Genomic DNA, 24,945 nt, shown 5'->3' with positions numbered 1-24,945 from the left:
GCCTTTCCCTTTCTACATTTCGGTTTCATGTTCAGTCATTTCTTCACACGTACCTTCTGATCTAAAGGCGACAAACTATATGAATTTAAATGGACTTTCTCATTCTATATACCTCTGGTGTTAAGAGCCAACCTTTTCATGTTGGAAATGTTGCTCTAAATACCAGCTTCCACATTGAGGAGTGTTGTTAGCAGAAGCTTTTGCCTCTTACACACAGTGTTGTCTCTGCTAGGGTATAGATTAGATTTTTCCAATAGGGCTTGCACATGATCAATAACGCATGTAGTTTAGATATTGTTTCTGAAATTTGAGAGGATGCCATTGATTACAATTAACCTACATATTATTGATCTGTTTTTTTTTATTTTTTTTACTTCTTTAGTGATTTAAGCGTTTAGAAATAAAGTACCAAGATTGACTGCTGCAAACACTAATTATCTCTATTAATTATTCAGTTGCCCACACACAGTGGCGCAAAAAGTGGGTATGCAGGGTATGCAACGCATAGGGGCGCAGCACCAGAGGGGGCGCCAAAACCCCGTCTGGAGGGGGCGGCGCGCCGATGACGTTTTCCCGTACACTTTTGGCGCGCCTTACCCTCCTTCACCTCGGGCACGTAGCGAGTTTTACCCTTCACGTATCGTCGCCTCGGGGGGGGAAGGGTAAGAGTGAGCGTCGCTCCTTCACCCTGACGTTCCTTCCCTCGGTCGGGGGGGGGCGCCGATCTATGTTTTCGCATCCACCTGAATAATGTGTAGTTGCGCCACTGCCCACACATTAGTTGCATACTAGCTGGCTTCATTTTTATTTTTTTTTTCTGTTGACAAACAGAACAAGAATATTAGATTGAAGGGTTTTAGCATTGAGCTAATTTGCCGGGTTACATATAAAATCCCTTTGTGCAAACGGCTACGTTAAAGAGTTGAAATGAACCCATCCTCCTGCTGGTGGTGTAATGTCAGAGGGTGGTACCAGTGGAAATCACCTCATGCCGTTACATTAGCCGGCTTAACGTGCTAAGCTTTCATAGCTTCCCACTGCTTCCTCCTCTTAGATCTCTTTACCTATACATTTTAATAATGCCTGTTTGATTTTGCTGTAGTCAGACCCTCTTTATTGTACTTTTTAAAAAAATGTTTTTTTAACAGTTCTATGAAGTTAGAAAGCTCCGCGTGTGTGTTTCCTATGTTTGGTTTGTATTGAAGGTCAGCGCGCGACGCTTTAAACTCTGCAGTGGATCGATGCGGTGTCCAAGCCTCTGCCCTACTTCAAACCGGGCAGGGGAACACACTCCGACATGGTACACACATACACCAAACGGGGCGCTCTGCAGCGGCGCACACGAAGGCTAATGCAACTGGAGAGGAATTAGCTCTGTAATTTTTAGTGCATGCTCTCTGCCTAGCAGCAGTAAGGGTAAATCATGTTCCTAAATCATCATCATCAAGAAGTATTCAACACTGATCTAGTCAGTAACTTGCAAAAAGTGTATCCAAATAGATGTTTTCTCAGTTTTTGAAACTCTTAATAAAATCTTGATTTTTAAAAAATATTGCAGCTTTTACTGCTCCACGGGTTGGAATCGGGTAACTAAACCTCTTGGACAGCCACCGTGGGACTAAGGAGCATTCTGCATCACAAATTTATAGAAGTGTTGCAGAAGAAATCAATACCCCTCCTTGGAAATGATGTGTGTTTGAGCTTTAGAGTTGGAAGGCCTTGCAACTAATGAGAAAATGCAGCTGTAGCCATTGAAGCATAGAAGAAATAGTGTGGGATTTATAGACCTTTTATTGATGCAAACAAACCTATAGATATCCATCAATCTGCTATAAAGCATTCTGAATCAGAAGGGGGCTCACAGTAAATGGTTATCGCATAAATTTACTGTTTGCTACAGGGGAAACTGCAGCTAGATATGTTATGAAACGTTTGATATGATTATTGTTCGCAAACAAGCAGATTATATCTAGCCTGCTGACAACACATTAGCTTGTTGTTTATCTAGATTGTTTATAATGGGCTCTTGTTTCCCCTCTGGCATCGACATGAATCTTGGTTAAGCAAACTTGTACATCCCGTCCTTCCCAAATCAATCGATGGAGGAGTGCCTCTGTCATTTCCCAGACAACCGTGACGTCGACGGAGAATCTGTCCCTGAACTGAAGAGGAAGACCGTGAATTCGAGCGAAATTTAGGTCATTGAGGGATAGCTGGGTCTGAGTGGGAGGCAGAGGAATTCTAGATGCGATTAAATAACATAAGATATTCTTTCTTTGTTTAGCCCGAGCACAAACTGGATTACTGCATTATGGAGATTACTGAAAATAAACTAGAAATACTTGGAAAAGCATTAAAGGCGCGCTTATCGGGATTGATGGGGGTCGTCGACGATTGCTGAAGTAAATGTCAGTCCACAGGGTCTGTCACTTTTCTTCATGACGGGCTTTACCGTTTTGTTTTATAAGCAATAATGAAACCTCGTAATCAGGAAGTGGTGAAAATGAGTTTTTTTTTTTTTTTCTTTTTCCTTCCTTGAGATGAACCGACATGACAAACTAGTCAGATCTCTTGACCTTTAGCCCACATTTAATCAAGTTCTTAAATCTCCTAGTTTATCAGTCAGGTCAGGGTGACAGAGGAACAGAAACCGGTAGCAGGTTTTTCTTTTTTTTCCTTTTTTTTGGGTGAATCTCTAAAAAGCATTCTGAATTAGTACTTTTCAAAAATCTCTACTAACAAATTATACTTAAAGTCTACATAAAACAAGTAGTTCTGAGAAATTGAGTCAAAATATATGGAGATGCACTGATCCAATATTAACTATCAGTCCCGATATTGAAAAAATCAGGACTGATGCAAATATCGGATATCGGGGGCAATGTGACTGATCTATTCATGCTTTTTTTCTTTCTTTTTTTTTACATCATACTCATAATTCCTATTCACACTTTCTGAACCATTTGATAAAAGTTTTATTGCAATTTATTTTTTACATGTTTAACAAAGGTAGTCAACCTATTGTTTTTGTCATTTCAGGGTTTTTTTTCGTATTGGTTGTAAAGTTGTTTTTGCATATTTGGTCAATCTATTAGTGGATTTAAGTATGGTGTACTGGTGCAAAGTTATCAAATAAATTTCTAATTTGGTACATACAAAAAAAGACAAATTTGAAGTCAATTCAGCACTGTTTTTCTGCATCGAATTGATATTGATCGATACTAAGCCTCATGTATCATACTGGTGCATCCCTAAAAATTCACAGAATATAAGTGACTTCTTGTTTCAAGCGTGTATTAGACTTTAAAAGTAAAATTTGATCACTCACCCATGTATGGAAATAAGATTCCCCTCATATCAGTGTAGATATACAAAGATTTTAGTTCCTCTGACTGATTCATTACACCTCGAATCCAACTATGAAATATCATAACTTGATTTGAACTTTAACTGACATTCTTGACATTTTGAGTTTAACTTGAGCCGTTACAACTGAAAATACACAACCATAAGCTTTTTAAACACTAGGCAGAGCAAGCAAACTAAGCCCACTTTTCATCTTATCTCAACCTCTAGCTTACCACTGTTTTGAGCTGGTTTTGCGTTTGCTACACCCTCCCCTCTATCCGCGTTCTGGGTTTCTCCATTGGTCAGTTTGTTGATCTGCAGACTGGCTGGAGGCCCCAAACCTTGCTCTGTCCAAGTCAACTAGTGCTTTGGCAAACATTGTTGTACATGTGAACAATAAGAGGCCAGTGTGAAGCGGCTGATTTTCTCTGTGTCTCCCCACACCCACCCTCACCAACGCCTCCCCCACCTCCTCCTCCATCCTTTACTGAAAGGAGCCATTGTCTCTGGACTGGTTTAGAGAAAGCGGTGCTGTACTTTTCCCTTTCAGGTCTTAAAACGTTTGCCCACTTTGTTAAAAAGGGAGCATCTTGTACAGTATTTACAGTATACCAGAACACTATATAATGGCAAAGTTGCTAAAAGCCAAATGATTTAAGACCTATTTTTACAAAGTTGTTCAGAAAGATGTTTCTTAGATGATTTGATCACTCTGGTGTGTTTGGAAATCTCTCCTTCTGAGCCCTCTGAGTGCGCCAGACACCCAGCAAAGCCCCACCCCTCTTTACCTCCACTGCCCTCCTCCTGTTTCCACCACCGACCATCACTCTGCGTGCAGGCCCTGCTTTGTTGCGACTGATTAAAATTTGCCTACAGGACGCTGTCCTCCAACCTCACCTTATGGATGACACTTAAATGTGGCGCACTCTGTAGCTCGGCGTTTTGGGGGAACTTTGAGTAGTTTCTGGAGCAGAAAGAGGCCGAACAGCGGGAAGCCGTGGCGCGATTTCAGGACAAGCCCAAGGCGGCCACCCTGCCATCCTGCGCAAGCGTCCCAGGAAGTGGACAGCCACAAAGACGTATGGGCATGTGCAAGTTGGAGGACTGCACCTTTGACAGCTTTGAGCTGCTCTACAGTGGAGCAGTGGATAGGATCAAAAGCCATAAAAGTAACTTCAACCTCAGTAAGTTTGTGACCTTTAGACTCTGGAAATTGTGGGCAAAGGGTTTAAGAATTTTACTAAGACGTAATTAGATTTTTTTTTTTTTATTATTATTTTTAAGCTAGGTTATATTTATACATTTGAGGTACACGTGAGCAGAAATAAGATCGTTGATAGCTGATCATAGTTTGGCTAACTCTCAGCAAGCTTTCATCTCTTCCTCTGTCGTGTCTTGTCACTTGTCTAGTTAGAAATAGAACCTGGATTTTGACCAATCAAGAGTACATTTTTCTTTGTTAGAGATTTAATGGTGCATAAAAGTTGTTTCACGTGTTAGTTTTGGTAATCGCTTAATCTACCTTGGAATTCTACCCGGCTTTGATTGACGTAATCAACAGCATCAACCGCAAAACAACAGGAAAAAATGTCAACGCCATGTTGTTGTTGGTCACCAGCAACCAGCAAGTTTTACTTTAATGGTGGCAGTTCACGATTGTTGTCACAAGCACCAAGAGGCTGTGTGCCTGCACAGGAACAGGAAGTTTCATCAACTGCGGTTCTAGTTGTGGTTGGTAGCATTTTTGGAGCAACAATAAACAAAAGGAAATAACCACAGTGCAGTTGCCAACTGATGGAACAATTCAAGATTCAATCTTTGAGTCATTTTATTCTAAACACCCCCCCAAAAAAATAACGGTTTGTGAAAACAAATTTTGTCTAGATTGTAATAAACCATCTTAATTTATCTTTGTACAGCTTCATGCTTGATTTGATCTACAATGGTGGACATGAAATTGATTAAACCATGTTTTAAAGAACATTGTGATGCAGAGTGTCTTCGCATCCTTAAAGTCTAAAAGTCGTGTCTAAAATCTATCCCTTAAAATTTATTTTTTCAAAAAAAGAAATAAAGTAAGTTGTCAATCAAAGGTCTTAAATTTTGCTTTGGGAGAACTAATTAATCTTGTGCATTCTTGTATTTTTTATATTTTTTTATTTCCTTGCAAGACTTTTCTGTGAGGCATGAGTTTGAATTGCACGCAGACATCTTTGCGTTCTGTGATGCGAGTGGGTTGACGCTACTGCTAACTAGCTGCTAAGATACCCTAGTACGCAAGCTAGCTAGCCATTTTGAATCTACGATGAGTAAGTGCAAATTTACGAGCAGTTGGCTGGATGACATTTGTTTTCGCCACTGTTCATCACTTCTCTTGGCAATTCATACGAGGCTATGTGCAAAAAACTTTTAAGTTTGGCAGCAAGTTATTGCCAAGAGCTACAAACCACAGAAATGTTGGCTATGATTTATTGTAATACCGGATCCCTCAACCATTTTCCCTGTATTCATCGTTTTTTTGTTTTAAATTTCTTTCAAGGGGACATTAAAACATCTTAAAGTCTTAAATTTGATTTTAAGAAATACTGATACTGTGGTTGGTCACTTATTCAGTAACTTTTGAATAAGTAACCAATCAGGGAAATATTACCAAAATCACCAGTTTCAATACCTCAATAACACACCATCCCTTAGCTCAAATTATAACTGTAAGTGGGATTAAAAAATGGTTTTCCAGATGTTCTCTTTTGGTTTACAGTACCCGTTTCTCCTTTGTGAAAATTTTTTATTTTTATTTCCCCCTCCTTTTTCCTAGAAGCTCGCACCGGAGGAAGGTCACTGTGATTCAAAGTGACAACTCTTGCCTTGACATTTAGCTAATCCTTATTCTGTGCTGCAGATAAACGGTTCAGTTTCCGACCTTCGGTTTGCCAAAGATGCCCTGTGATACTTTAACTTAGAGAATTTTCTCTAGAAGTCAGCAGTCCTATTTTAGAAGCAGAACAGGCAGGCATATTGACAGAATTATTAATATGGTATCTAATGTAGAGAGCCACTCTGGAACAGGGGCATGACTGTACTCCCGCTCTTTTTGTCTGACACACATAGCATATTGTGTCATGCTGTCTTGTATCACAAACTGGATGCCCCATTTCCACAGCGGTGTCCTGGATGGACTTCTGGGACGAGGCACATTTTATTTCATGTACTTATAAAAAAAAATAAAAAATTTTAAATGAACTTCTGTTTCAACCAGGGGAATCGACAAGAGATCAGCTACTCAAACAACTTTTTATTGGCTATTTTTGTGCAAAATATCTGTTCAGCTACATAAAGTACATCTGCCACAAACGCTTTCCAGCTTCTGTCTGCGTTTTATCAGGTCTATATTCAGCTGTGGAAGGTTCTGGCGTGGGAGCATTAATCTGCTTACTCCCCTTTTCCAACCTTTGACCAGCCGCTTGCTTATACCGTAAAGGCCGTACCATTCACCGAGCGAGGCTGCGGTTTGGTCATGTGCAGAAGTGTTGAAGGCGAGATCAGAACAACGTTGCATAAATAAGCTGAAAGGAATTCTCGATACTGACTTGCGGTCCCATCGCTACTGAATTTTATTTTCTAGAGCAAATGCATTTTAGAGAACCAGACAAAAGCCAGGGCTCCCTTTAAAAAATATTTTTATCTCAAGGGACTGGTAAAACAAAAGTAATGGTCAAAATAATTAAAAATGCTCGAATTACAATTAAGTGTTTTCAAGATTTCTCACTGTTTGAAATTAAATCGGATTAAACATTTCTTGATTTTAGGTCAGATAGAATATCCAAAATTATTTCTCTTTGCTAAATGCCAAAAAACGTGGCAAGAATCTTTTTCTTTTTTTTTTTTTGGGACTTTCTTTGTATGTTGTGTTTAAGCATTTAATTTAAGCAGGAAGTTCAGTTACCTGAACACTTTGTTTGGATTCTTTCTTTGTAATTATTCCTAAATGGCTCCATGAGTTACTGATATCCGTAATTTAAAGAAAAGTTGCCTTATACTATGTACTTTAAACATTATCAAAATGGAGAGATTTTTTTTGTTTAAATTAATATTTTTCACTCTGTCCAGTGAGAGATAAAATGTAAACGGGGCAACCAAAGTGTAAACCTTTTGACTCCATTTTAAGCTGATGCCTGAGCAGCTGGAGGTCCAGACAGTAAATGTTTCATTAGCATTAACGGGAGGCGATGAAGGACAAAAGTAATACGTGAAGTTGGCTGAGCACGAAAGCGTGGAGCCAAATTGTTTTTGTGAATTAAAACCCTTAATGGATGTGATAAAAATACACCATGACTCTTTCTGATAACTCTCATAGGGTTCTGTTTAATGAAGATTATTTCTCTGCATTTGGGAGATTTAATGTGTATTTTTGAGCAGCATTACAGCGCCGTCGCTTCTGCCTCTTTTCTTGGCCTCTTCCCTTCTCCAATATTCATGTGTCCCTTTAGTCCGGGACAATGGTGTGAGAGGAAACTCTGCTGATGCTGCAGTCGACACTCTGAAAGTCCTGACACCTGAAACCAGCTTATGTAGTTGACCCGGACTCCACTTTTAAAATGAAAGCTCGCTTTTTTTTTTCCTCCTTTCCTGTTTCTGTTAGTGATGTGAAACCGAATGAGGAAATGAAAGCGTCGTACGTCTCAAAAACTGCTCAAAAGTCAGTTTAAACTTTGACTCTGTGTGCGCGCCGCTCTTTACGGCTGCTTTGTCGTCTCGTTAAGGGAATGCTGCAAACTGAACTCTTGAATTTCTATCCTTTTCTAGAAGAGGAGCTGAGGAAGTTGCGGGAAGAGACCAATGTGGACTCACTGCGGCAGGAGCTGGAGAGAGAGCGGAGTAAACGGCTGGATCTGGAGCAGAAGATGAACGAGGTCCTCAGGACGAGGTGAGCTGGAGTGAACGCTTCGTTTCGGCCCCGCAGAGTTCACCGTAGGTCAAAGTGTGTGTCTGTTTACCAGTGCCAGCGGCAGCCAAGGCTTCCCGTTATAAATAGCATCAGCAGCTTGGTAGGCGGGGAATTCCTCAAGGAGGTGAGCTTCGTAGGAGACGGAAAAAAACGAGACCCAGTCACGAGCCGATCAGAGCGACGGTCCGCTCCGTGCGACCCCGCGGCTACGCTAGTGTCAGCTGGACTCTGGCTGTCTGGTTAGCTTGCAACCCACTCGCCACTGGGAGATTCCTCTGGAGATCTCCGAGTGATTATCAGTACAGCCACACCACCTCAGGAATGTGAGAGAAGCCACAGGAGTCCTGAACACAGAACTTTGTTTTTCTAGTCAGTCGCTTCCAGCTGGCTGGAGTCTGCTGGGAAACTAAATCAGACAAGAAAAATGATTTTAATTCCTCCTAAATAGGAATTATAATGTATCAGCAGTTGGCCAACGTAATAAAAGACCTCCTGTGAGGCTCAGAGGAGCAATTGTTTACTGATGGCTTGCCAAAACAAAAAATGGCTTAAAATGTGACAGAGTTGCTTTGAGGTAAGATTAGCATTTAGTTTAGTATCATAGAAAAATCTGTAGCTGTTAAGAAAAAAATGCCAAGTATTGTCCTTAACCACATTTCATTTTTATCTTGGAGATGAAGCAGAGTCCAATTTTGATTTGGATTTCTCTTTAAACACCACAATTAAAATGCATTAGAAATGTTTTGTCCTCTGGTTAACGGGAAATACTCGTTATTATGTACGATAGGAGCAGAGGTGAATCAATCTTGTGTATAGTTTAATGATTGAAGAATCAGATTTTTAAGATTTCCAGTTGGCTCAAGCAGGGATTGGAAGATTTTTGCCATCCATTGATTTCTCAATGCGTCTGTAAAAGGAATCCTTCATTCATTTTACAATTTCTTATTTAGCTGCTGCTCATATTCATGTCATATTCTTCATCTGCTTTGAGGAATCGTGACAGCTGAGTCTATATTTATAGATTAGATTTCAAGAAGAATGTATCATATTGATTTTGCAGAGGGTTAAAAATGTTTTTCTGTTTTTTTTTTTTGGCATTGATCATTTTGTCGAGCACCTGCTGTTAGCCTGTTGTCTCAACTCGGACAGATTGTGTCTAAAAACGCTTCCAATCAATCCGCCTGCATCCGTCATGGCAGCTGTTGTTTCCGAAGACGTTTCTCGTGTGACGCCAACGTTTGTGACGTCACAAATCATCAGTGTTTTGCTTTTTCTCCACCTTCAGATTGGAGGACTCTCCACCGCAGCCTCCCCGAAAACAGCAGTCGCCCTCCAACAATGGCACGGGTACGTCGCCGGGGGAGGGGCACAGGGGGTGGGTGGGCTCAGACGGGAAACAAGTGGGAGAGGTGAACTTGGGAAAAGTAAATGAAAAAGATGGAGGAAAGGCTTCAGGTTTCAGGATGGGCTGTAGAGGAGCGACTGAAATGGAGGCAGCTGTAGATGAGAACGCAGTGTGAGTGACGGCTGTAACACGCACTTTCAGTTTTAGTGCATTTACCAATTTTAACTCGATACAAAATATTAACGGCAATCAAAGTTTCAATCATTCCTCCTTCTGCAAACACTCCTTCACTCACCTCGGCCTCGACTCGAGGTAACACTCGGACTGATCTGACCTACATGAAGTGATCCACAATCATAACCTATTTTTCTAAATTAGCTCCAGCCTCCCTCCCCACTGACGGCACTCTGGCATCTTCCTTTCTCTTAAAGCCAGCCACACACACTCTCTCTCTCTCACACACACAGAGAAGTCACTGGAAGTCAAACTTTGATAGAATGAGCACCTTCATCTTCTCAAACTAACACTGCCTCTTGTGGTGTGCGTTCAGACCAGAAAAACAAAGTGAGCACACATTAATGTTTACCATGTTGCTCATTTGCCTTAATAATCAGTACTTTAAAGTGTTGACTTAATAATTCAATCATAATAGTAATAATAATATTAGTGGTGTTGTAAGGAGTCTTGTTGAACAGCATTGTGTTCCTAACTAAGAAGTTATAGACGGAGTATATATAGAATGTATGTTTAATTATGAAGATATAGTCATAAAATTAGCAGAATAAAGATGCAATTTTACTACAATAACTTCTTAAAATCCAGTTTTAAGGAGAAAAACTTGTGCCACACCAACCTCAGTGTGTATCCACAGTTCCACCTCTGACCTGTCTGCTGTGATTCCTCTGTGTTTAGCGGAGAAGCAGCAGAAGGAGGTGTGGAGTTCGCGGCTGCAGAAGTGGCTCTATGAGCGGTTCGGGGTTTACATCGAAGACTTCCGCTTCCAGCCGGAGGAGAGCACTGTGGAGACGGAGGAGCCGCTAAGTGCTAAAAGGTGAGTCGGGTTTCCTCCAAAACAGAACCGGTGAATACAGAGAGGGACAACAGGCTGTAGCTCTTTCAGATTTTATGGTTAAACTTGTTGAACTGAGTTTATATTTAATATTTAAAATAGTTAGTAGTGTTGTCCTTGGAGCAAGGCACCGTCTTTAGATCAGCTTTTATTTTGCACGTAGGAAGTTGGAGGATTTATTTCTCTTCCTCTATGAAGAGTGTGAGTCATAGACTTATGAAGGCTACATTGCGGTCTGACCTCCTACTTGTTAAATTTTAATTTTCTTTTTTTGTGCAGTTTCCTAAACTGTTTGTTTCCTTTTTCTCCTTTCAGGTTGACAGAAAACATGAGGCGACTCAGTGAGTGCAAAAACAACACCCACACAAACCAAAAACAGAGATGGTGATGTAATGTCACCACAAAACACTATATTACATAAACTTGTATGAAATAATTCTAACCCATGTTTCACATCTTTTTTTTTTTTTTGTTTTGTTTTTTTTTTTCTTTCAGAACGAGGAGCCAGACCTGTCACTAATTTCTTAAGGAACCTCTCCGCCTTATCTAACTGGCACTCTGTCTACACCTCAGCTATTGCCTTCATTGTGAGTGAGCGCTGCACATAAAACCGCTACATGTCCGCTTGGTTTTTAGGATTTAAAAGGGGAAAGCATTGAACCCAGTTAGCGTCGGCTCATGAGGAAAAGCCAAAATGAGTCTCAGTGACTTCTGTTTATAGGTTTTAGTGACTCTGCCAAAGACTGCTGTGGTCTAATTAGATCTTCATTGATGTCCAGAGCTGTGCCAAATCGTCTTTAGCCACTCGTTCTGTGGCCTTGCAAAAGCATTTTAAACCTTCAGTTTCAGCATTTTTTGGGTCCGGTTTTAGGATGAAAAGCACAAAAACAAATTTATCAAATAGAGATGAAGAAGGATAAATGTCTCTTGTTAGTAGTTAAGTAACTTCTGAAATTAAATTTTTTGGATTTCATGCAGGGCTTTATGGCTGCTGCTGCTAACTAAATGTTTCTTTCTCTCCTTTAGATCTACATGAATGCTGCTTGGCATGGTTGGGCCATTCCCATGTTCCTCTTCCTGGCCATCCTGCGCTTGTCTTTGAATTACCTCATTGCCAGGTGCTTTATTTTTTTGCATTAAAGCAAATTAAATGTTAATAAACACGGTAGGTGTTGGTTAAATAGTTTTTTTGTTTCTGTCAGAGGGTGGAGGATTCAGTGGAGCATTGTGCCTGAAGTGTCTGAACCCATGGTAGGAGAATGACAGACTTCTGGATCAGAACAAAATACATTTTAGTTTAATTTACTAATTTACCTTTATATTTTTTAGGAGCCCCCAAAGGAAGACCTGACTGTATCTGAAAAGTTTCAGCTTGTACTTGATGTTGCACAAAAAGCTCAGGTAGGACGCCCTTTCTTTAAAAAAAAAAAATCTTAAAATAAAAAAAATGGAGGAAACATTCGATGGTTTTTGGTGTTTTCTTTCCACAGAACATCTTCGGTAAGATGGCCGACGTTCTGGAGAAGATAAAGAAGTGAGTCTTCCACCTGAAACCTCATCCTGCCCCGCATGCCGTGAAACTCCGACTTATTCTGTGTATTTCTTTCCTGTGTGTGTTGCAGTCTGTTCATGTGGGTTCAGCCAGACAGCACCAGGAAGCTCTACATCTGCCTGTGGGTTGCTTTCATCTTCTCCTGCGTCCTCCCGTACAAGCTGATGGGTTTTATGATGGGTGAGACAGACGCACGCACACACACACACACACGCACACACACACACACACACACACACACAGACTTCCCCTTTTTTATTTTTCTTTTATCCAGCTGACATTCTCTAAATGTTGCCGAAGGACCTCGAATAAATAGAGCTCTTCTTTCTTCATTCATTGCACACAAACAAATGCATTCATACAGTAGCTGTGTAACCTTCCTCTGCCCTGCCTGTGAGTGGCAGCTGGTTGCTTATCTGATCTGTTTGTAAATGGTTTTGGAAAGCATGGGATGAAACTGACCAGTTATCTCAGCCTTTTATCTCTCCAGGTTCAGTGTTTAAAGCTGGATACTTGTAGAAAATATATTGGAATTTGACTAAAATAGGACAGAATTCTTGACATGTTGGTGAAGGAAACATGTGGAACTTTTGATGAAAAATCATGTAGGAACTTTATCTCCAAAGGAACTTAATTAGCAACGTCATGAAGGAAAATTCTTGTGGTTTTGAAATTGTAACTTGGGCTGGGCGATAAATCAGCTTTATCGTTTAATCAAATTTTGTGTTTTTGAATATTCGGTTTTTGGGTAAAATCTGGACTTTACCCCCCTAAACAAAGCATTCTTTGGATTCCCATAGCTCAGAGTGAGATTAGCCGCCATCTTGTTTTGTGTTTTACAATTTCTTTTCATTTGGCTTCAAATTCAGGTCAAGTCTGCAACAGAATATTAGAGTCAGACTTAGATGATTATTCTTATTTTTTGATAAGGACAATAGAATAAGGCTGTAATATTTGGAAAATAAAGTAGTAGTTGTATGGAAATTCCAACAAAAACAATTACATTAGGAGAGTTGCGTATCTGGTGAAGTTATTCGTTGGTACAAGTTGTACAGATGATAATCTTTTAACACATCAGGATCAAATTATTATTAGCAGGAGGACCTTAAAACGATGAAGCAAACAACTGTCTATTTTGAGGAAGGAACTACATGAACTGCTGACATCACATCCTGATCACTATCTGAGCTTTTTTTCCATTACAATTATTTTTTTCTCATAACTTTAAGATATTTTTTTCTGGTAAGATTGCGTTTTTAATCTAATATTAATACTACATTCTCATAATTAGTCTCTAATACTCTGTCATACAACAGAAATCGAAATAAAAGCCACGTTTTTGAAAATGCTTTCTGCCATTTGTAATTTCATTTTTAGTAAAGAAAACTAGAAATGAATTCAATTTGAAATGGAATCTAGTATAATTTTTTAGTATTTCTTAATTAATTGAAATGACAACAAACTGATTGGATAACTTGGAACGTTAACCTTTGTCCATTTCCGTGTCTCCTCCCCCCAGGGGTGTATGCCGGTATCAAGTTCTTCATCATAGACTTCCTGTTTAAGAGCTGTCCGAAGCTTCGGGACAAGTACGACACGCCATACATCGTGTGGAACAGCCTCCCCACCGACCCCCAGCTCAAAGAGCGGACCAACGCCACTGTGTCCCGGCGGGTAAGTGGGCCTAAACGACCCCTTGTTTTTTTTTTTCCCCTCTCAGTTCTTTCCTAAACAGGTTAGACTTGAAAGCTCTGAACACCTCCACACACCCCCACCGCCACGTAGAGGAGCGAAAAACAAACGAAGATCAAAAAGCCTCCAAATATCAGCGCTCTTAATAAATCATCACAAGCCCCACTCTCACTTCCTGTTCTGTCTGTGTGGTTACGTAAAGGTGTGTGAGCATGCGTGGCTTCGGTCTCAGGTATATTCTGTTGTTTCTCTCTCTCAGCTCTCCTGCATTGAGAAGGTAGGGTGCTCTGGTGTGCGTCCTCCCCCCTCTTTCCCTCCCACTCCCCATCCATTGGTTCCCCCCCACCTCACTCCTCTGTGCCTGTGGGTGTGCCATGGGCTCACCTCAAAGCGTGTGTGTGTGTGTGTGTGTGTGTGTGTGTGTGTGTGTGTGTGTGGGTGTGTGTGTGTGTGTGTGTGTGTGTGTGTGTGTGTGTGTGTGTGTGTGTGTGTGTGTGTGTGTGTGTGTGTGTGTGTGTGTGTGTGTGTGTGTGAGATGCGTGACACCTCGGGATCCCAGCTGACTGTGAATGGAATGGATCAAAACTGTCAGAAAATATTTGAGAAATTAAGATTTAAAAAAAAGTTCTGTTTTATTTTTTAACAACTTAGTTCTCCATGAACCACCAACATTTCTGACATTTCTGATCCACTGGAAAGATGCTCAATAAGTAGTAGTGTTATCGAGTAGTCAAGATGCACATAGAGCAGTTTTTGTTTCATTTATATTATTATTTTACTTCATAAAGGCCCTTTTTTTTCTTTCTTTTTTTTTACTTTAGCAAACAATAATAAACCCAGAATTATAAATGCTGGTAGTTTTATGTGGCAGTTGTATGTAGAGCAGCTGGAACTATAAAGCACTTAGGATCCATTTCTAGTGTGAAGGTTGGCATTATTACACGCGGTGCCTTGCAAAAGTATACACACAACTGGAGCCTTTTCACATTTATTCACCTTATCGATCTACAGCATCATTGTGAATGGAAAATAACAGTTTTTAAAAATCTAAAAAGTGTGGTGTGCATTTGCTTTTATTCTTCACCCCAGTTCCCATAATTCAGAGTAAAAACAATCAGTTGAGAAGTGTAAAGTAGGTTTAAGCTTTAAAATTGTGACTTCAATCACCATGAAATAGACCATGTTGGCTATTAGCAGTTGATCTGTTGGGTTTTTTTTTATGGAGTCACTTCTCTGTTGCAAAATTTGCGCTTTTTTTATAAGATATTTCCTTGAAAAAATTTTCAAATTTGAGTTTCTGTATTTTAAAACTTGGAAACAAAAATATATATATTTTTTTTTATTTAAAAAAATAAATAAAATCCCTTTGCAGACTTTGTGAAAATTAGCCAATTTCTTTCATGTAGCTTTTGTGACTAAGCAAATTTCATTGAACCGGAACAAAGACACAAATGGCTCTCGGGGCTGTAAACGTTGCGCTAGAACTGCAATGCAACAGTTTTGATCAAATCATATTCAGTAGTTAAGATGGCCTAGTCAAAGTCCAATTAAAAATGTGCGGTAAGGCTTGAAATTTATTGCTCCCCATCTGCAAAGAATGCTTCTCTCACTTTTCATATTATTGTTTGTCAGGTTTGGGAAGCTACGTTTCATTTTCCTTCCACTTTCCAATTACGCACTGCATTGTGTTGGTCAATTACATAATGAAATGCAATAAAATGCATTTAGAACGTGAGAAAATGTGAAAAGGTTTGAGGCGTGCGAGTGCTGGAGGAAGGCGCCGCTGACTAACCAGTATCATTTTGGTTTGTGCTCATACAGAGGCTGATTGAATGGCAGCCTCCCTCTCTGCTTTGCACGTTACACCTGAGCCTGACGCAATGAAGTGCACATGCAGAGCTGCGCATTGTTCAGTACTAACAGCCGAAGATGATTTATGGAGGATGTTTCAGTCTCGTGACCTGTTTCTCCCTCTTTTATCCCCCTTTCCTCTTCTTTTCACCTCTTTGTCTTCTCCCCTCATTGTCTGTTTCCTTTTCTTTTGTTGCTGTTGTTGACTATATCACTTTTGTCATCCTTTCTTTGGGGTTTCTTTTTTGTTTGTTCTTCCTCCCGTTTCTTCCTACCTCTCCTTGTCCCCCTGCCTCCACCAGGTTCAGCCGGTGGTGTCTCGGAGCAGCCTCGCCACCGTCCCCAGCGGCATGAGCAGAGAAGATGACGCGGGTCGCTCCCACAGCACCAAAAAGGGCCCCTTCCACGAGATCTTCAACCTGCCGGAAACGGAGCGCCCTCTGGCGGGTGAGGAAACTTACTACAACCACTGCAAACTCTCCACTGAGGTCGTCAAAGGCTGTAAATTGAATCTGAAGTTTTTCTTTTATTTTCTGTCTTAGTGTGCGAGAACGGCTGGAGGTGTTGTCTGATAAACAGAGATAGGAAGATGCCCACGGACTACATCAGGAATGGAGTTCTTTACGTCACGGAGAAGTAAGCTTAGCCCTTGTCGCTCAAGTTGAACTCACCACTGAAGAAGTTATGAAGAACAGTTTTGACTGACATTACTCCCTCCTTCCCTTTTTGTCCATCAGTTATCTTTGCTTCGAGAGCTCCAGCTCCAAATCCAGCTCCTCCAAGAAGAATAAAGTGATCAAGCTAGTGGACATCACAGACATCCAGAAGGTATTCTCGCTTTTCCACCAGAAAATGTATTCCAGAATATAAAAGGTTCAACACTTTTCTAAGATCCACGTTGTTTGACTTTTTTCCTAAACTAATACCATTTAATTTTATCTCCGTCTAGTACAAAGTGCTGTCGGTCCTGCCAGGAAGCGGCATGGGCATCTCTATAGCCACTCCCTCCACTCAGAAGGTGAGCGCTTCGCTACTTTAGAGACCGTTCCTAAACACACTCTTGTGATGGCCTCTGGCCTCATACTCCATGGCTAAGTCTGTATTACACTAGAAACTGCTTGAAATTGAGCCGTACAGGTCAATTTCAAGCAGAACATTTCTGCAACAAGACAGTTCAAAGTGCTTTACATCATTAAAACATCATACAGTTAAGAATTATGAAACAAACATTACATTTTGTCAAACGGCATCATCAAACTCATCAAGCAAATACACATCAAATATGTTGATACATGTTTGACTTACTACTAATCAAAGGTAACTCTAAGCAGACGGGTTTTTAGTCTAGCTTTAAAGGAACTCGGTCTTCCAGCAGTTTTACAGTTTTCTGGAAATTTGTTCCAGATCTGTGGAGCATAATAACTGAATTCTGCTTCTCCATGCTTGGCCCGAATGTCCTGGAAGGTTGATACAACAGCAGCAGATTTTTAATGTATTTTGGTGTTAATGTGAGTGTTGGCAGGTTGATTGTAAAATAGTTGTCTAAAATATTTTCTTTGAGCTGAGTTTTGCTTTATTTTTCCTGGCACAGATGACCAGATTGCTGTTCATCCTGATATTTTAAGGAGTTTGATGCCATGTACTCCAAGCGTTCCAGGGCCTTAGCAAGATCCACTATGCTTGAAGATTGGATTCTTTAAAGGGGCATTGTGTAATCAGTTGTAATCATTGTAATCAGAGATTTTTTTTCTTCTGAAAACTGCAGCTATCCTTGCAATGATAGAAGCTAACAAGCTAGTCAGACATGCACTATAATAACAGAACATGTTACTAAAAATCTCATCTTCAGATTCATTTCAGGTCATTTTAGTTCTCAGTGGTATTTAGCAAATGTGATATGCTTATCTTGGCCCAAGATAACATTGTTTGCTGTAGTTCTCCAACATTGAGCTTTTGAGGCAGTTTTTACCTCCTGACCTCCTAGAGGGGAAAAACAAACTTTGCTCTTCATCCAACCTTTTCTATGCAAGTCGTTTTTAAACTTTTTAATTATCGCTCTGACTGTAAGCTTGAGCAAGTATGTAGTGTCATGTTAAGGGCTTTGTTCCAAGCATTCAGAGAAAAATTTATTGCATTGTAAATAAATGTTACAAAACCATGGGACAGATTTCAAAGGTTTCCAGAGTTATGCCACTTGGAACGAAAGCAGAAGCAACCAGTGGCTGCTGCCAGGTTCAGAAGGAAGCCAGGTGGCCCAGCACCTTGGACTGACTGCAAAACACCTGCAGCAAAACTGTTTCCAAAGTAAACCCAGAAGAGTTCCATGTCTGAATTCCAGCAAATAAACCACATCTGATCCAAAACCACAAGAAGCTCAAAACTGGATGTTATCAGATCTATGGATGCCTGTGGCATGGCGGTGAAACCTGCAGAGTTGTGCAAGATGGAAAGAGACTACAGACGTATCTCAATGTCCAGCAAGGTTGGGAAGAAATCTGAGAAGAAATGATGGACTCAGACATGAACCTTCAGAGACTCATAAAGACAATTACAAAGTCAACCTTCTGTCTCCTGAATATTTCCAGGATTTAAAGGACTAATGTTTCAACAAAGTCTAGAGAAACTGATCAATGCGTTTATCTTTAGTTGCTTGGTTACTGCCACAGTTAGTTTATAAACCACTGAACGACTTGGCACCGAAATACATTAAAAATCGGTTGTCGCATCAACCTTCTGGTTCTAGCCTCCTCTGCATCCTTACAACCAGAACCAAGCATGGAGAAGCAGCATTTGGTTTCTATTCTCCTCTAATCTGCAACAAACCTCCAGAAAACTACAAAACAGAGTTCCTTTAAATCATGGCTAAAACTCCACCTGTTCAGAGTGGACGTTGATTCATAACTGGAACATTGATCAATAGATTTTATGTATTGCTTGTTTCATAATTGATGACTGCATGAAGCTTTTATGGTATGAAGAACTTTGAACTCCCTTGTCGCTGAAATGGGCAATACAAATAAACGTGACTCGACTAGAAGCTAATGGATTTGCCTCTCATAGTTTCCTGTCTTGGAAACAATTGTGTGTGAAGAAGGCAATTAAGATTAAAAATATCAATGCACTTTGGCCATGAGGGGTGGGCTCATATTGCTAGAGGTAGTGGTCTACTGTCTACCATGTTCAGCTACCACTTGTGTTTAGCTATTAATACTGCTAGCTTACTTGTTGCAAACACAAGGCTTCATATTTTCCCAATAAACCTGACTCACAGTTTGACCTCCAAGTTTTAAGATGAAGGAAGCAAATTTGGGCGTACTTCTAACATAGCTTGTGTGTCTTTTGCAGCCGCTGGTGTTTGGCGCCATGATCCACAGAGACGAGGCGTTCGAGACCATCTTCACCCAGTACATGAAGATTGTGACCACCTCCAAGCCACCGACCAGCGCAGAGCTTTAGGCTCTTCCTCACTTCCACTCCTCGTCGATGTTGGGGAGCTTCCGATTCCCTCAAACTCCTCCGGCTCCCTGGACGAGTGCCAGCTTCTTGTTGGAGGCACCTAGGGGACACTGCTCATCCTGAAGGGGGCGCTGACGGAGAAGTCGTTTTAACCAATCAGCAGAGGGCTGATGGAGGAGCTGGATCTCCTCTTCCAACCGACTTTTTTTTTTGGCTTTCTTGGTTCTGGTGTTGCATGTGTGGGAGTGCGTGTTATTGTGCGTCAGTTTTTTTTCTTCTTTTTTTTTTTCCCTCTGCCACTCCCCAGTCAACGGGGCGCTGTCTGCTGCTAGCAGATAACAGAACCTACTTTAAACTGCCAGATGCAGAAGTTCATGCTGTATATCAAAGTATTCATGTCAAACCGGTGCCTCTTGGCTAAAACCCAACAGAACCAGAGGTGTGAACATGTCCGACTGTTTCTGTTTTTCTGTTTTCTTCTGTGTTTTATTAGCTGTGAAGATGTCAGCCTGCGACTGACACCAGAGCCTTTCTGTTAGTTTACATCGCCGTTTTCGGGTGTTAAACACGTTTCTTCGGCGCCGCCGTCCGGCTTACGAACTGACAAAACGTCTCGGCCTCCACTTCCGTGTTTTTGTAAGTGTGCAGACGTGAAATATGTCGAACTTTTTTTTTTGTTTTGTTTTGTTTTTTTTGCCGCCTTATCCTTTCAGTCTTTTGTTTGTCTTCTTAACAGCTTTTGTTTTTTTTTTTTTTTTTTGTTTGGATGCTGGTTGTGGTGCGAGCTGCCCATTGTATCCAAGACGAGAGCACAACCCCGACTGCCATTTAGATACGTGACGGTTGGAAATCGCAGATTCCTCACGAGCTGTTTGAAGAAATCTATTTTTGTTTTTTTGTTTTTAAAAACAGCTGGTATATTTGCTGCACTTTACCAGAACTCCTAACTGAACTAGTCGGGATGCATGTTGGACACTTAAAATCCTGACGCATTCATTTGTTCAGCAAAAGCACTCTGAAGTCCCTTGAAGAAAATGTGCAATTAAAATAATGATTTAACCCTCACGTTATTTATCAGCTGGAAATCAAAGCTAGCTTGAGTAGAGAAATGTAAAGGAAAAAAAAAAAACTCTTCCGATTTATCTCACTTGAAATGAGTAAAATTTTAGCCAGAAAAGTTAAAACATTATTCTACAATAACGAGACATACAGTGCCTCACAAAAGTATCCATAACCGCTTAACTTTTTCATCCGACACATTTTATGAAGGTTTTACCACACAAAATACTGCTTTGTCAGGTGGCAGGAATAATACTTTTATAATTAGAAGTCTGAGTTGTGGGATGTTTTTATTTATCCCTCATTCCCCCATTAATCTGTATTGCAAATTTTCATTTGTGTCATCCAAATGCTAGTTTTTTCCATTTCTCCTCAACTAAATAACTGAAGTTTAATCAGATTGGATGGAGATTATATGTGGACATCAGTTCCAAGAATATCTATATTAGACCCCCCGGGGGGAAATTTACCTTTTACTAAATGTAAAATTACTAAAATGTACATTTAGTAAATTTACACTTACTAAAGTGTAAATTTAGAAAATTTACATATAGTATTGTAAATAATGTAAAAAAAATGTAAAATTATTAATCTTTTTTTTTTTTTTTTTTTTTTTTACAAATTTTTATCAAAAATCTGGTGGGACATTTTTTTTCCCCCACAAGATTGTTCAGTTTTGGCACCGTCCAAATTCCACCCTGTGCTATATGCTGCTATATAAATAAAATTCCCTTACCTTACCTGTGTTAAAAATGGCATGCCACCACCTGCTTCTCCATCGAGAACGTGTGTTCAAAGGGATGTTTAGCGTAAATCTCCCAGCATACAAGGCTTAACGTTTTGGCCAGAAAGTCCAGTTTTGGTTTCATCTGACCAAATTAGCTTCTTTCACCTGTCAAACATTAACTTGGACAATTTCAGCTATGGCTTCCTTCCACAAAAGCCACATTAATAATTGGAGAGCATTATTAATGCTCTCCTTTCATGGCTGGTCAGTTTAGGTGGAATACTTTTCTTAGGCACTGTGTCTGCTTGTTTCCCTATGCCCACAGATGATACTAGTATTCCAGATCATCTGTGTTTTCAAGCAGCAGTCAATGACTTTGAAGCCTCTTCAGTGTCACTTTATTTTGAAATTCACAAGACTAAAGCTGGTCTTTGCTCTTGTCGTATGGCTTGCTATGTAGAAATGTAATGCCAAACCACATAGACACTTTCTGGTGTGTGTTTTTTTTTTTTTTTTTAGTGAGAAGAATGCAGTGCAGGACTGAAGTTTTAGTGCGACTGATGTATAGAGATATAATAGAGTAGCTCCTTTTACACTCTCCAGCAGCACACCGTTTAACGTTCATGTATGTCCTTAACACTGTTAAAAGGGGGGGAAGCCTTGACATTTCCTGTTTCTGATCTTTTTAAAAAAAAAAACAAACTTTGATGTTGGTCTGCTTTTAAAAGACTGAATCTACGATCCTCCAGGGAAGCAGAGGATTTAGCTGAACTGCCCTTCAGAACTGCCCTCAACACTGGAAATGTCTGGGTTTCTCTTAAATCCCAACTCCTCCTGTTCTCAGTCCGGATCAACCAAGCTGGATATGAAGTTGCTTGAAATGCAGCAGACCAGCTCAGTCCGTTTTTAGTGTGAGATTATTGTTTTAAAGCTTTTCATTTAGCTTTCGATTACGAAAGCTGAATGATTCCGAAATCATTTAGCTGAGAACTTGTGGATCATTACAAGGTCGTACTCGTATATAGCAAAGAACGCATCATGTTTTGGTAGCACTATAGAATACAGCCTCCACTTTCCTAGAACTGAAGGTTAATTTCCCAGAACTTGGACCCTTTTCATGCTTTTTTTTCTTTTCTCAACAATCAAATCACTATTACCTGTGATGCACCACCAGGTGGAGCTCCTGAGCTTGGATAAAGCAGTGCTTTCATAAACATTTTGCTCTGAGAAAACATGAGCAACATTTGTTTTTTCACATTATTCCAACTTTTTCATTTTGGGCACAAAGTAAAAGTGAGACAGATGCAGGAAGAAAAACTAACAATGCCTTTACTTTTGCTTTGTTTTTTGTACACAGAAACTGGGACAGACCATGTACAAAGTCAGTCTTTGGCGTCGTTTTAGAAAAGGTCTCTCTGGATGTCCAATCCATAATTTACATCATGAAGATTTTTTTTTTCTTTTAATTCTTTGGATTTTTGTTTTTAAATACCTTGTTTCACAAAAAACTGTGGATGTGAGCTACAGGGTGTCCGAGTTATTGTAGAGAATCTCAAAACGTTTCATGAACTTCCCACATACTTTCTGGAAACCACTCTGGCATTTTTGGAACATTACCAGGATTTTTTTCTGAACTTGGGAGCTAATTTTAATACTTTGGTGTAATGGGTGTATTCTTACAGCAATCTTTAAAAAGCTTGATCTGCTGATGTTGATTTTTTATTTTATTTTATTTTTTTTTGTCTGAAAAGTTGCTTAATTTAGAGACAAAGCCAGTAAGTTGGCAAAAGTGGGGTGACTATTTACTAGACGTGACATGTTGGGCAGGTGTGTCGGTTAGCTCTCTCTCACAGCAGAGCAAAAAGGTACTCTGGTTGATTTTCAGTTCATTATGAAGATTAGTAAGATCATTTGATAAGTGTTAGAATATTGCACTGTCTGTGTTGGAAAGGAAATCTTTCATCCATGTATCGGCCAATCACTGATCACCCAAAATTAAGAAAACCTATGGTGATATACCGGTGGACTCCTACAGTCACAAAATATTCCTGGTATTTTACCTAAATATGGACAGTAATCAGATTCAGCAAAATTAGTTTGCATGTTGAGCTAGGAAACTGGTAAGCGGCAAACCAGAAAAGTTCCTTTTGAATTGTGGTAAAATCCCAAAAAAGCACCTGGCATATTCTTGGGTACTGCTAGTAGGCTTGTTATAGAGCTCCAGGTAAATAAGTTATTTTATTTGTTTATATGGCACAGATTCACAACAAATCAAGGTACAAAACTGACAGATGATCCAAATCTAGGAAATCAAGACCATTGCATTGAATCACTGACTTTTGCACCAATCCCTTATCGTAATCATGTATCTGTAGAACCCAATAAGTTCCATGATGGCTCTAAAAGTTTCTGGTAAAGTAATCTTGACGTTCTGGGAAAGTTCAGGCTGTCCCATGGAGTTTTACCTATGTCTGAAAAGTGGAACTTTCTTTTTGTTTTGCCAAATCTTTTGTTTTTGTCTGCCATGCTCTGCCTATGCTCATGTTTACATTGAAAATGGTTTGATGTTTCTACTTTAGTTAACCCAGTTTGAATTCCTTTCCTTTTGGAGCTATGAAGACTGGCCTGCTGTTCTGAAATGCTTTTATTTTATTGTATTCTTTTCGGTCTCCACTCACATGGGCTCATCACCACTTACTTTCATGACCCCCTCTGCTCACCAGTAGGCGAGCATCAACCATAGCGGCAACAAAATCAGTATTTTAAGCTTCCGACTGCATGCTAAAGTTAATGTCCAGGTGTAGTTGAAGCTGCCAGAAGCATCACAATCACACGTTAAAATAAGCAGAGATGGTCGTGTTGGACTGTCGAGGCAACGTCGCTGATTTGCACCATTTCCAAAACAGAAATGTTGTCTCTTCCCTTTCATCTGGTGTCCTCCCTTTCATGAAGTATGCTGTTAACTGTGTGTTAGTATTATCGAAGTGTTGTCCAAAAAGCATTTCATCATCAAAGTGATTCTCAGAGAGTATAAACTGTGTAACATCTCCAGGGCTCCTGCATCGTTTAGGAGAAATCAAAGTAATTCTGTCGGAGCTGTAAAACGGCTCACATCTGACACGACTGAACTAAAGACTATTATGATACAATCACAACATACAGTCAATCAGTTGTGGAAGAAACTGCAGGTTTTATGGAGAGTAATTTGTCACAGGCTCCTTATTTTTGATTTTATTTTATTTTTTCTCAGAGGAATTTGTATACAAAATAATTCAAATGTAAAGAAACCAGAGAGTTTTTAAAAAGACATGTCTATTGTAAAAGATAATGTGATGTACATTTTTTTTTTAATTTAAGTAAAGGAATTTAAGGTACCATCATGCTTCTGTCTTTATCACTACCTGCAGTACCCCCATCCAGCCACCAGAGGTCAGTGCGACACCAATAAAGCTGCTGCTTCTTCGAGATGGAGATCAGGATTGGCTTGCTAATTTTCTTATTGAAGGATATTTGTGTAGCTCATAACCAGCATTTTTATTTGAAAAAAGTTCATGGATAAATTTAAATGCATTTTTATTTGTATGACTAACTTAAATGTGGTTTATAATTACGGGATTTTAAACTTGCTATATTCTCGCACTGTTGATCGAAAAGTCGAACATTTGTTTAATATTTTTCAGTCCAAGTGACCGACCGAGAGACTTGGGGGAGGAGGAATTGATCTTTAAATGATCTCTTACCCCATATGACTCATGAAAGCAACATAGCTCGAGTTCATGTTCCCAAACATGAGCTGACACTCCTGAAGGCACTTCTAGCGCTGATCTGCGAGTCTGTTCTGGTAACACTGAACCTCCTGCAGTTTCCCTCAGCAAGTCGCCCTATTTTGAGACAATGTGAG

The 24,945-nt window shown here is 39.9% G+C and overlaps 1 protein-coding gene across 5 annotated transcripts in view; it reads left to right on the top strand.

Moving 5' to 3' along the window:
* gramd4a (GRAM domain containing 4a) overlaps positions 1–24,419 on the top strand; it is a 43,422-nt gene extending 19,003 nt beyond the window's left edge. For 3 of the 5 annotated variants that reach the window (XM_081603921.1, XM_017302908.2, XM_008401158.3), the window contains 17 exons: positions 8,152–8,272; positions 9,579–9,640; positions 10,551–10,689; positions 11,023–11,048; positions 11,203–11,294; positions 11,734–11,825; positions 11,910–11,958; positions 12,037–12,108; positions 12,198–12,241; positions 12,330–12,439; positions 13,779–13,933; positions 14,211–14,228; positions 16,105–16,249; positions 16,345–16,438; positions 16,540–16,630; positions 16,752–16,820; positions 19,148–24,419. In XM_081603921.1, the coding sequence (XP_081460047.1) occupies positions 8,152–8,272; positions 9,579–9,640; positions 10,551–10,689; positions 11,023–11,048; positions 11,203–11,294; positions 11,734–11,825; positions 11,910–11,958; positions 12,037–12,108; positions 12,198–12,241; positions 12,330–12,439; positions 13,779–13,933; positions 14,211–14,228; positions 16,105–16,249; positions 16,345–16,438; positions 16,540–16,630; positions 16,752–16,820; positions 19,148–19,258 (1,490 nt within the window). In that variant the 3' untranslated portion in view covers positions 19,259–24,419. The remainder of the gene's footprint in view (positions 1–8,151; positions 8,273–9,578; positions 9,641–10,550; positions 10,690–11,022; positions 11,049–11,202; positions 11,295–11,733; positions 11,826–11,909; positions 11,959–12,036; positions 12,109–12,197; positions 12,242–12,329; positions 12,440–13,778; positions 13,934–14,210; positions 14,229–16,104; positions 16,250–16,344; positions 16,439–16,539; positions 16,631–16,751; positions 16,821–19,147) is intronic. The other 2 variants (XM_081603922.1, XM_008401159.3) reach the window with 1 other exon arrangement.
* The last annotated feature ends 526 nt before the right edge of the window (positions 24,420–24,945 follow it).

This window comes from Poecilia reticulata, chromosome 23, assembly GCF_904066995.2.
Source record: "Poecilia reticulata chromosome 23, P_reticulata-male-v2, whole genome shotgun sequence".
NCBI lineage: Eukaryota > Metazoa > Chordata > Actinopteri > Cyprinodontiformes > Poeciliidae > Poecilia > Poecilia reticulata.
The sequence above is the reverse complement of the archived record's forward strand: the minus strand, read 5'-3'. Positions and strand labels throughout refer to the sequence as shown.